The sequence below is a fragment of the Chrysochloris asiatica genome, unplaced genomic scaffold (assembly GCF_000296735.1).
Source record: "Chrysochloris asiatica unplaced genomic scaffold, ChrAsi1.0 scaffold00125, whole genome shotgun sequence".
Classification (NCBI taxonomy): domain Eukaryota; kingdom Metazoa; phylum Chordata; class Mammalia; order Afrosoricida; family Chrysochloridae; genus Chrysochloris; species Chrysochloris asiatica.
Window position 1 is genome coordinate 3,273,901 of NW_006408643.1, and position 9,568 is coordinate 3,283,468.

At 58.0% G+C, this 9,568-nt stretch overlaps 2 protein-coding genes across 2 annotated transcripts; one reads left to right on the plus strand and one right to left on the minus strand.

Moving 5' to 3' along the window:
* Positions 1-238: 238 nt before the first annotated feature.
* Positions 239-1,327, plus strand: FUT3 (fucosyltransferase 3 (galactoside 3(4)-L-fucosyltransferase, Lewis blood group)). Its single transcript, XM_006868896.1, has one exon. It carries the CDS (start codon positions 239-241, stop codon positions 1,325-1,327), a length of 1,089 nt encoding a protein of 362 aa, XP_006868958.1.
* A 3,064-nt stretch (positions 1,328-4,391) lies between these two features.
* NRTN (neurturin) lies at positions 4,392-8,162 on the minus strand. Its single transcript, XM_006868897.1, has 2 exons — positions 7,989-8,162; positions 4,392-4,846 (listed from the first exon to the last, which is right to left on the minus strand). The coding sequence occupies exons 1-2, from the start codon at positions 8,155-8,157 to the stop codon at positions 4,422-4,424; spliced, it is 594 nt and encodes a 197-aa protein (XP_006868959.1). The 5' UTR covers positions 8,158-8,162; the 3' UTR covers positions 4,392-4,421.
* Positions 8,163-9,568: the final 1,406 nt, after the last annotated feature.

The window sequence follows — 9,568 nt, forward strand, 5'->3', positions numbered from 1 at the left end:
ACTTCTTCCAACACAGATCTGTTGGTTCTTTTGGCAGTCCATGACACTGTCAATATCCTATTCTGTCATATGTGTCCTTGTGAGTTGACAACAACTGTGCGGCACCTAACAACCATCCCTACCCTCTCAGGGCCCCTGACCATTACCTTTGGTGACCCTCCATTGTCCTTCAGGTACACACTGTTGTATTTGTTGTCAGTGACACCTCTCTTTACTCCCTCCTCCCAGCTTCTGACCCATGGATCCCATCAACCGGCCCAAGACACAAAGTCCCTGGCGTCAATGTCTCGTGGGGCTGCTATTCCAGCTTCTTCTGGCTTTGTGCCTCTTCTCTTACCTGCGTGTGATTCCAGGCAAGTCCACCACCACAGAGCCCCCCATCAAAACGGACAACAAGTCCTACCCCATGACCCCCCATCCACCCCCCCTTGTCATTCTGCTATGGACATGGCCTTTCAATAAGCCGGTGAATTTGTCCCCCTGCTCGAAGCTGTGGCCCGGCATGGCTGACTGCCAACTGACTGCTGACCGCAAAATGTACCAGAAGGCAGACGCAGTCATAGTGCATCATCGTGAGGTCAGCTACAGGCCTCGGGAGCTGCTCCCCCGTTCCCCAAGACCACCAGGCCAGCGCTGGGTCTGGTTTAGCTTGGAGTCCCCCACCAACTGCCAGCAGCTGAAGGCCCTAGATGGCTACTTCAATCTGACCATGTCCTACCGCAGAGACTCGGACATCTTCACACCTTATGGCTGGCTCGAGCCCTGGTCCGGCCAACCCGCTGATACACTGGCCCGCCTCTCAGCCAAGACCAAGCTGGTGGCCTGGGCAGTGTCCAACTGGCAAGTGAACTCGGCCCGGGTGCGCTACTACCAGCAGCTCCAGCCCCACCTCCAGGTGGATGTGTACGGGCGTTCCCACAAGCTGCTGCCCTCTGGGGTCATGATGGAGTGTTTGTCGCAGTACAAATTCTACCTGGCTTTTGAGAACTCTCTGCACACGGACTACATCACAGAGAAGCTCTGGAGGAACGCGCTGGAAGCCTGGGCTGTGCCTGTGGTGTTGGGCCCCAGCAGGACCAACTACGAGCGCTTCCTACCACCCGACGCCTTCATCCACGTGGACGACTTCCCCAATGCCCAGGCCCTGGCCCAGCACCTGCAGGCGCTGGACAAGGACCAGGCTGCCTACCTGAGGCACTTCCGCTGGCGTGAGACGCTGCGGCCCTGTGTCTTCTCCTGGGCCCTGTCCTACTGCAAGGCCTGCTGGAAGCTTCAGCAGGAGAACAGGTACCAGACTGTGCTCAGCATCGCCTCCTGGTTCACATGAGCTGCTGAGTGGGCCTCCACCTACCAAGACCGCACCTGTCAGGAGGGATCTCACCTGCCAGGGGCTTTACCTGCTGGGGAGAGCATGCACCAAAGCACCTGCCCCCTGGGGAGCCAGCTCCCTGGGACTCCCCCCCTCCCCTCCTCCAGGCGCGATGGCTCTGGTTGGTTTCTCTGTGATTGTCCATGTGTTCTTTGTGAGAATCTGGGGTCAGTAACATTGTCTCCACTCCCCACTGGGGATGCTGTGAGAAACACTGGTGTGTCCCCTTATTCTAGAACCTCTCCTCACCCCAGGGCCATGGGTGCCCTGACTGGGGGGCAGATATTATTGGCATTTGGTGGGGGGAGGACAGGGATGCTGCTCAACATCCTGCAGTGCACAGGACGTCCCCCCCCCCCAAAAAAAAAGATCCAACCCCATAAGTCATGAGAGGGAGGAAGCCTGCCCTAGTCCGTCTGGGGCTCTGGGGTCATGGATGGGAGGTATTCAAGGCCCCAAGGGATCCTCTCCTCCAGCTGGTACCTGGGGTGAGGCTCTAACACAGCAAGTGGGCAGGGTGCCAGGGGGTCTCAGGGGTTTCTGGAAGGAGCAGGGCTTGAACAAGGGAAACTTCTAAGCCCAGAGCCTGGGGCAAGGGGGACTGGGCATGCCTGTCCTAGGTGGTGGGGGCACGGGACCCCCTGCAAGGAGAGGGTGTGGTGCTGTGGGGGTGCCCTGAGGGTGAGTGGAGGGTCGTGTGGGCCTGGAGTGTGCGTGCCACCGTGTGTCACTGTGTGAGGGTGTGTGACAGTCACTCAGAGCATGTGGGCTTTTGTGACTATGTGTGTGATTGTGTGTGTGTGTGAGAGAGAGTCACTCAGCGCACTTGGGGCTTTGACTACATGTGTGTGATTGTGTGTGTGAGAGTCACTCAGAGCATGTGGGCTGTTGTGACATGTGTGATTGTGTGTGTGTGAGATTCACTCAGCGCATGTGGGGCTGCTGTGAGAGGAGGTGGTGTGTGTGTGGGGCCGTGACACTGTGTTCGTGTGTGTGTGGAGGAGTCTGTGAGGGTGTGTAGGTGTGAGGAAGTGTACTGTTGTGTGTGGGGTGCATGCTGTGGGTGAGGTTGGGTCCACAAGAGAGCAGGGAGTTGGGGGACCCTGTGCATGACACTGAGTGTGGGACTGGGTGTAACTTCAGGGCTGTGTGTTGTGACTACACGGGGCTCCCCACCTGTCTCGGTGCACGTGTGTGTGGTGGTCCTACCAAGTGTGTGGCCCTGAGTGGCTGAGTGCGTGAGATTTTGTGTGGTCGAGTGTGACTGTGCGTGGACAGCAGTATGCTGAGGGTGGGGGGATCCTGAGTGGGTCACGTGTGTGTAAGTATGTGGGCTGTGTGTGCTCCGTCTTCTCCTAGCATTCCGTGTGTGTGTGTGTGTGTGTGTGTGTGTGTGTGAGGTGGGGATGACTCTGGCCCCGTGTGCAGTGAGCAGTGCTGGAAACCCCAACCCTGGGGTCTGCGGGGGCAGCTCTGTTTACGTTGGGATTCTCTGGAGGCTGGGCTGGTGCCCTGCGGTTGGGGCGTTGGATCTGGGTGGGAGCTGAAGAGGAAGCTGAGGTCCCGGGAGGCCCAGGCAGATGCAGGCACACACATGCACACAGACAGCTGAGATTAGGGGGCTCCAGACTCGGCTGGACCCCAACTTCCCTGCTCTGTGTCTGGGCTAAGTATCTGGAGGCTATATCCCTCTGGATGGGGAAACCGAGGCTGAGGAGCACCTCCTTGGCTGTGCGGCATCTGAGCCCCAGGTCTCTCTACAGCGCTAGGCTGACTCAGCCCAAACAGTGAGGAATCCAACACCCCAAACCTCATAGTCAAAAACGGCGGGGGCGGACAGGGACCCCAGCCAGCTCAGGCTGGGGGGAACTAACTGCCTTCCACTAGACCACCCACACACATGCCGGGCCCTGCTGCAAAACCCTGGGCTTTGAGCTCTCTGGAAGTCCTGCTTGTTAGCTGTCCTTGAGTGTCTTCAGATGCAGCGGGGCTGGGGGTGGGGGTGGTGTGTGTGGGAGGAGGGGCTGGGGGGCCATGAAGCCAGACTGGATGCTCCTTCCTGGGGTCAGTTCCTGACCTGTGTCCTTCTGTTTTGAAAGGAGGACAAGTCTGGGAGGGTGGTCCTGACCTCACATGTGTAGTTAAGAGGGGGTCGGTGGTGGGAGGGGACCAGGCCTTAGGAGACTATCTGAGGATGGAGGGGCTCCCACCAGAGCTCCTAGTCTGGGGAATGAATCAGAAGGCTCATAGCCCACCCCCACCCCACTTCTCAGATGATGGGAGGCAATGGAACCTACACCTTGGTGGGGGCGGGGGCTGGGGGCCTGTCAAGCCTCAAGGTGACACCGCAGACCAATATACACATAGCGGCCGGGCTTTTTCCATTCTCTGCGGGCTCCTTGTAAACGCCCCCTGGAGGCCTGGCCGAGGCTTTTATGGGTCCAGGATTTAGGATCCAGGTCCCTGGGGCCTGCTCTGCCCAGCAGCAGCCAGCTTCAGCCAACGGGGTGACGACGATGGCCAACCTTTCCCCCCAGGAGGTGGGCTGTGCGCGGGTATTTTTAGCTGCCAAAGGAGACCGTTCATCCTGGTGGGGCCCGGCTGCGGAGACCCATCGGCAGGACAGGCTGGGGTCCACCTCGACCTCAGTCTCTTCATCGGCAGAATGGTTCCGCCTCCCTCTGCTGGTCAGGAGGGCAGACACCGTCAGGTGGATGCTTCTTGCCAACACTGCGCGCGCTTTTCTTTTGTCGCCCCCCTACATCTTCTGTCCTTCCCCCACAAAGGAGACGGCATCCTCCCACCACCCCTTGAGACCCTATTACTCTCCTTTCCCTATTGGAGTCCGGCGCCTTCTCCCCCACCCGCCCTCCTGCCCCCTTTAGGAGATGCCCCGCACCGCACGGGGCGCGCAGAAGCACAAGCCTGGCTCCATTCTCCCACACTTTATTTCCATGCAGTTATTGCAAGAATCAATCCCTTGGCATCGACGGCATCTTCTACGCATGGTCAGTCTGACTCGGGCCGTCTCGCCGGGCTCTGTGAGGTAGGGTCACACGCAGGCGCACTCGCGCGCCGATAGTTCGTGCACCGTGTGGTAGCGACTGTGCGAGTCCAGGAAGGACACCTCGTCCTCGTAGGCCGTCGGGCGGCAGCAGGGCTGCGCGCGCACCCGCTCCCGCCGCACGCGCCGCTGTTGGCGCAGGCGCCGCAGTCCCAGGTCGTAGAAGCGCGCGGCCGCCTCGCACGCACCTGCGCAGTAGCGGAACAGCACCGTCTCGTCCGACGTGTAGCCCAGGCCCAGCTCGCTCACGCGCACCTCGAGCTCGCGCAGCCCGCAAGGCCGCGTGCTCGTACGTGCACGCGCGCGCCGCCGCCGAGGCCCCGCCCGACGGCGTGGATTTGGAGGCCGCCCGGCCCAGGGTGCCAGGTCGCGCAACTCCACCGCGTCTGGGGCGCCCTGCAGTAGAGCTCGGTCTGCGAGGTGGAGAAGAAGAGAATGGGGACGGGAATCAGCAAAAAATACTCTTCCTGGCGCTCCCGGACCCTAGTGCACCCTTTTACCTATTTCTCCCTGGTACCCCATTTCTGTTCTTCGCTGTCCTGGAGCAAGTTGGTGTTGAGGGGAGTCTGATCCAGCCTCTGGTCACAATCAGCTTCCCCTACTGGGCTATTCTTGCTCTTTCTAGAAGGTGTTGCGGGTGTAGATCAGCTTCCCAAGCTGGGCCCATGGCTGCTAACACCTCTCTTTTACCTGCGCCCATGGGTTGCCACCCGGGCTAGTTTCCATTCTGCCCTCCCTGGAACTGGGCTGATTTAGGTCTGTAACTCACTCCCTCTTGAACCCACTCTTCCGTCTTCTCCCAACACGCTCCCTCTGGACCCCTTTCCTATGCTGCGTTGCCCTGGGGGTCTCCCCCTTTGGGTTTCACTGCTCCTACTGTTTTTCAGAGATGAAAGGGCGCTCAGCCATAGGTGGTAGTTAAGAGACTCACCCTTGTGCAGTCACACTATCTTCAGGGAGTTTTGGGGGGCTGCTTGTTGTCACACTATCTTCAGGGAGTTTTGGGGGGCTGCTGGTCACAACCTTGCCCCTCTTTAGGGGAGCTGCCGCAAGTCCCTAAACGGTTTTCTCTGTATCTCCCCCCGCTCCGCCCCCACATCCTATCCAAAGGATCCTAAGTCTCGGGTTTTCGTTCATCATATAGAGGGTCTGTTTCCCCATTCAAAATGTTTGTGTCTCTAAAAATATACAGAGTGGTAACTAGTACCAAGGTTGGGGTGTTCTAGTTCAGTGGGATGGCAACAGCTAACGGCAGGGCACCCCATATTGCTGTTGGGTGCTGTTGATTCCATGTAACAAGAGTAGAAGTACCCCACGGGGTTTCCTAGTCGGCAGTCTTTATGGGAACATATCACCAGATCTTTCTCCCACCGAGCTGCTGAGTTTGAACCTCCAACCTTTTAACTTGTGACTGAGCTCTTCACCACTGCTCCACCAGGGCTCCCTGTTACAGGTGAGGAAACAGAGGGCCCAAAAGAATAGACTTGCCCAAGGCCACACCACCAGCCAGTGGCTTCTTCCCACACCATCCTGAGCCCAAGTTTGGCCTAAGCCCAGCCCCCTTCTCCCTCAGTGTTTGCTTCCCAGAACTCCACAGACCAAATTTCCTGAGCCGCTAGCCCCAATGTTCCAACGTTCGAGGAGCGAGTACAGCAGCACTGATGGTGGACCTGCAAGCAGGGACTCCCAGCAACCTAGCAAGTGGCAGTCAGGCACGTGGTGGGAGAGGAAGCATTCCTGCCCACCTGGCCTCCAGGCTGCTGCACCTGGTTATCAGGGCTTTCTGGGAAGGCCCAGGGGAGGGGCTGTCTGGTACCCTGGGGGTGTCTGTTTCCACAGCAGGAATCAGAAGCCAGACAGATACCCAGATCCTGAGCCTGGCTCTTCCCCCTTTCAGCCCCTGTGCAATTTCACACAGGGGCTGACGCTGCTCTCTGCCTCAGTTTCCCCTGCCAGTTCATGAAACTTGGACAGTCCCTACAATGGCTGGGCTTGGGAAAGGTGGGAAGTGGGGAGCCACTAGGTAGTGCAAGCATGTTTTCTTAGCACAGGGATGGGGCTGGGGGGTGGCCAGGACAGTCCATCTTGGAAGGTAAGTAACAGCTTAGCTTATTTCCGATGCTTCCACTGGAGATGTGTTTCTGGGAAGTTATGGGTAGGATTTCCAGAGAAAATACACATTCCCGGTTCCATTTGAGTTTCAGATAAAAAATGAATACTGTTTTTAGTGCATCTGTGATTGCCCAACCCTAATAAAACAAAAATAAAAACAGGGCTTGCCAGGTGCACAGGGTCTGGAATACAAAGAGTCTCCATGTCCCCCACCCAGGCCTGAAACACCCCCGTCACCATCAATTTGGGAGATTTGGGGCCACTCCTCCACGCAGCATGGCTGGCCCCAGGACAGGAAGCAAGGCAGGCAGGTACCCGCCCGTGGTCCGAAACCCTCCCCGGCTGTCTCCTGGAATGCCATCCGCTGTGCTTTGCCCCCAGGTCCTGGAACGCAGGCTTTGCCCCCACCCCCCAACCTCACCCCGCCCTGGTCTCTGGGCCCCAGTGTCCCGGGAAGAACTCCACAGCCTGCAGGTGGGGTGGGGCGGGGACGGAAGTGGAACCCGTGCCGGGGGGCCACCCTTGTCCATTGTGAGGACAAGAAAGAGGGATTGTGTGGGCCGGCGGGCGGGTGTGGACGCGCACACAGGATGTACGCGGCCAGAACCCCCAGGCTCCCCGCATGCGGCCCGCCTGCGTCTACACCACAGCCGACTGCGGGGGCACACGTGGCCCAGGCCCACACACCGAGTCGACCCACGGCCCCGCAAGCGAGGTGGTGGGCAGGCCCCCACCTGGGCCACGCCCCTCGGAGTGGCCGTTCCCATTAGCGTCGCTCCCTGCTTCCCTCAGTCTCTGTGTGACTTTTTCTTAGTCTCTGGACCTCTAGTCTAGTCTCCACCCCTCTTGGTCCCTGTCCACCTGGTGGGTCACTAGATCCAGCCATCGCCTCCTGTACTGCCCAGAGCTAATCTCCATCTGGCCCACTGCTCCTCAAATTCGGAGCCTAATTCCTTGTGACCACTGATCCTAGAGACCTGAGTTCCCAGAAGCCAGGCAGACCTGAGTTGGGGGGATTTGTATCCTTCTTGCATTCATCTAAGAAAAAGCCTGCTGACCCCAATCCACTACCTGAAGTGCCATCAACAACGCTGTTGTTAGTACTCTCCCAGCAATACCGACTCCCAGCAACTCCAGGTCACAGTAGACCTACCCTGGCGGATTTTCTAGGCTTTAGGAGGCATATCGTCAGGTCTTTCTCTCGCAGAGCCTCAGGATGGGTTGGAACTATCAACCCTTTGGTTAGCAGGTGATGCTTAACTGTTGTGCCACCAGGGCTGCCTTCGAGTTGCTTCTGACTCATAGCGACCCTGTATAGGGCTTCCAAGGAGCAGCTGGTGAATTTGAACTACCAACCTTGCAGTTCATACCGACTTTGTGGTCTAGTGCATTATCCCACAATCAGCACACCAGGCTGCCCTATTGGGAGAGGGAGGAGCTTACACTGTGCCAGGCGGGCGATCCGGGCGTCCAGGGTGCGAGGCGGTCGGCGCAGAGGGGTCAGAGCGGGTCCCAGGCGGTGACTGAGGAATAGGCCATCCCGACACATCCACACAGAGAGCACGGAGCTGCAGAGCACCGAGGCCAAGGCCGCTGCCTTCCAGCGCTGCATCCTCGGCCTGCCAGTACAGGGGTGGGGAGGGGACAGTCAGTCTACCCACAAATGGGCTCTGGGCACAGGGACACAGGGCTGGGGACAAGGAGGCTGACCCTGAACAAGTACCTAGTGATCAATAGCAATGTGGAAATGATTCAGCAGAAAATCATGGAAAACGGTTGTAGAGACCCCGCAGAGGCCCTCATCTGGGATCCCCGAGTGCATCCCTAAGGATGCTAAGACTTGAAGCAAGGGTAGGAGTTGGTCAGACTAAGGAGAATGGCATCTCTGCAGGGGCAACGGTCAGTGCAAAGGCCCTGAGGCTGCAAGTAGCCTGGGATATCCCAGGAACAGCGAGCAGTCTCCTGTGAAGGGAGGTGAGACCATTACTGGCAGGGGGCGCTATTGGACAAGGGTGCAGAGGAAGGACAGAGCAGGAGACTTGCCTGGGAGGCAGGAATTTATTGATCTCCTAGAGTGACTTCCTGCCCCCATCTGAACCTCAGTTTTCCCTCTAGGTGGGTAAACTGATGCCCAGAAGTGGACAGCAATCCACTAAAGCTGCCCCGGACATCACGTTCCACCTCTAGGCCTTTCCACCTGCAAGACTCTCCTCACCCCTCCCCTCCCCACTCCCAGGCTCAGCACATCTTCCTGCAAGCCTTCCCAGATTCCTCAGGTACAGATGGGGATGGGGGTGGAGGGCTAGAGGACAAACACCCCGAGGTTCCCCCATCAGTGCCCCAACTTTGTCAACCGGGTTGAGTTGTGTACACTGCACACAGTAGGTGTCTAATAACCCACACACCCCCACCCCACCCTGTCCCATCAGAGCTGCGTTTACATTCCCCCCCACCCAGAGACCGCGGGGTACCTGGCAACAGGCCCAGTGTAAACATTTGCTTGGCTCGTTGAAAGCCAGGTTGGACACCGGCTCCCACCGGTCAGCACCCAGGCCAGCCTCAGAGCCAGGGCACCTCCCGCGGGGTCACCAGAGGCCCCCTTGAGTTTGGAGCCCTCGAAGGATTGAGGGAACAATGCTTGCGTGTGATTTGCACCTCATTTGCATGCGATTTGCATGGACTGAGCTGGAAGCCTCTGGCAGCTGCTGCCTCTCCCTCTCCCGACTCCATGGATACTCCCGCACTGCAGCCATGCCCACCAAACAGACCTAGTGACATTTATTAAGCACCTGCTGTGTACCAGAACTGAAACCAAACTCACGGAAGCAGTTTTTTATTGCTGTTAGTTATTATTGCGTGGATTCCATTTGTAGAGAGCAGAACTGCTCCAAAGGGTTTTCAAGGTTGTGCCCTTTCAGGATTGGGTACCCGATTTTGCCAAATCAAATCAAGAAAACATCTCTCTCGCTAAAAAAAAAAGAAAAGACTGTGCTCTTTCAACAGATCGCCAGCCCTTTTTTTCT

Bases quoted from the DNA above. Each gene is read 5' to 3' on its own strand.
- FUT3 (XM_006868896.1), top strand. From the start codon at position 239: ATGGATCCCATCAACCGGCCCAAGACACAAAGTCCCTGGCGTCAATGT.
- NRTN (XM_006868897.1), bottom strand. From the start codon at position 8,157: ATGCAGCGCTGGAAGGCAGCGGCCTTGGCCTCGGTGCTCTGCAGCTCC. The intron at 4,847-7,988 runs GTAAGCTCCTCC...TCCACCTCGCAG, and splicing joins GATCGCCCGCCTGGCACAGT to ACCGAGCTCTACTGCAGGGC.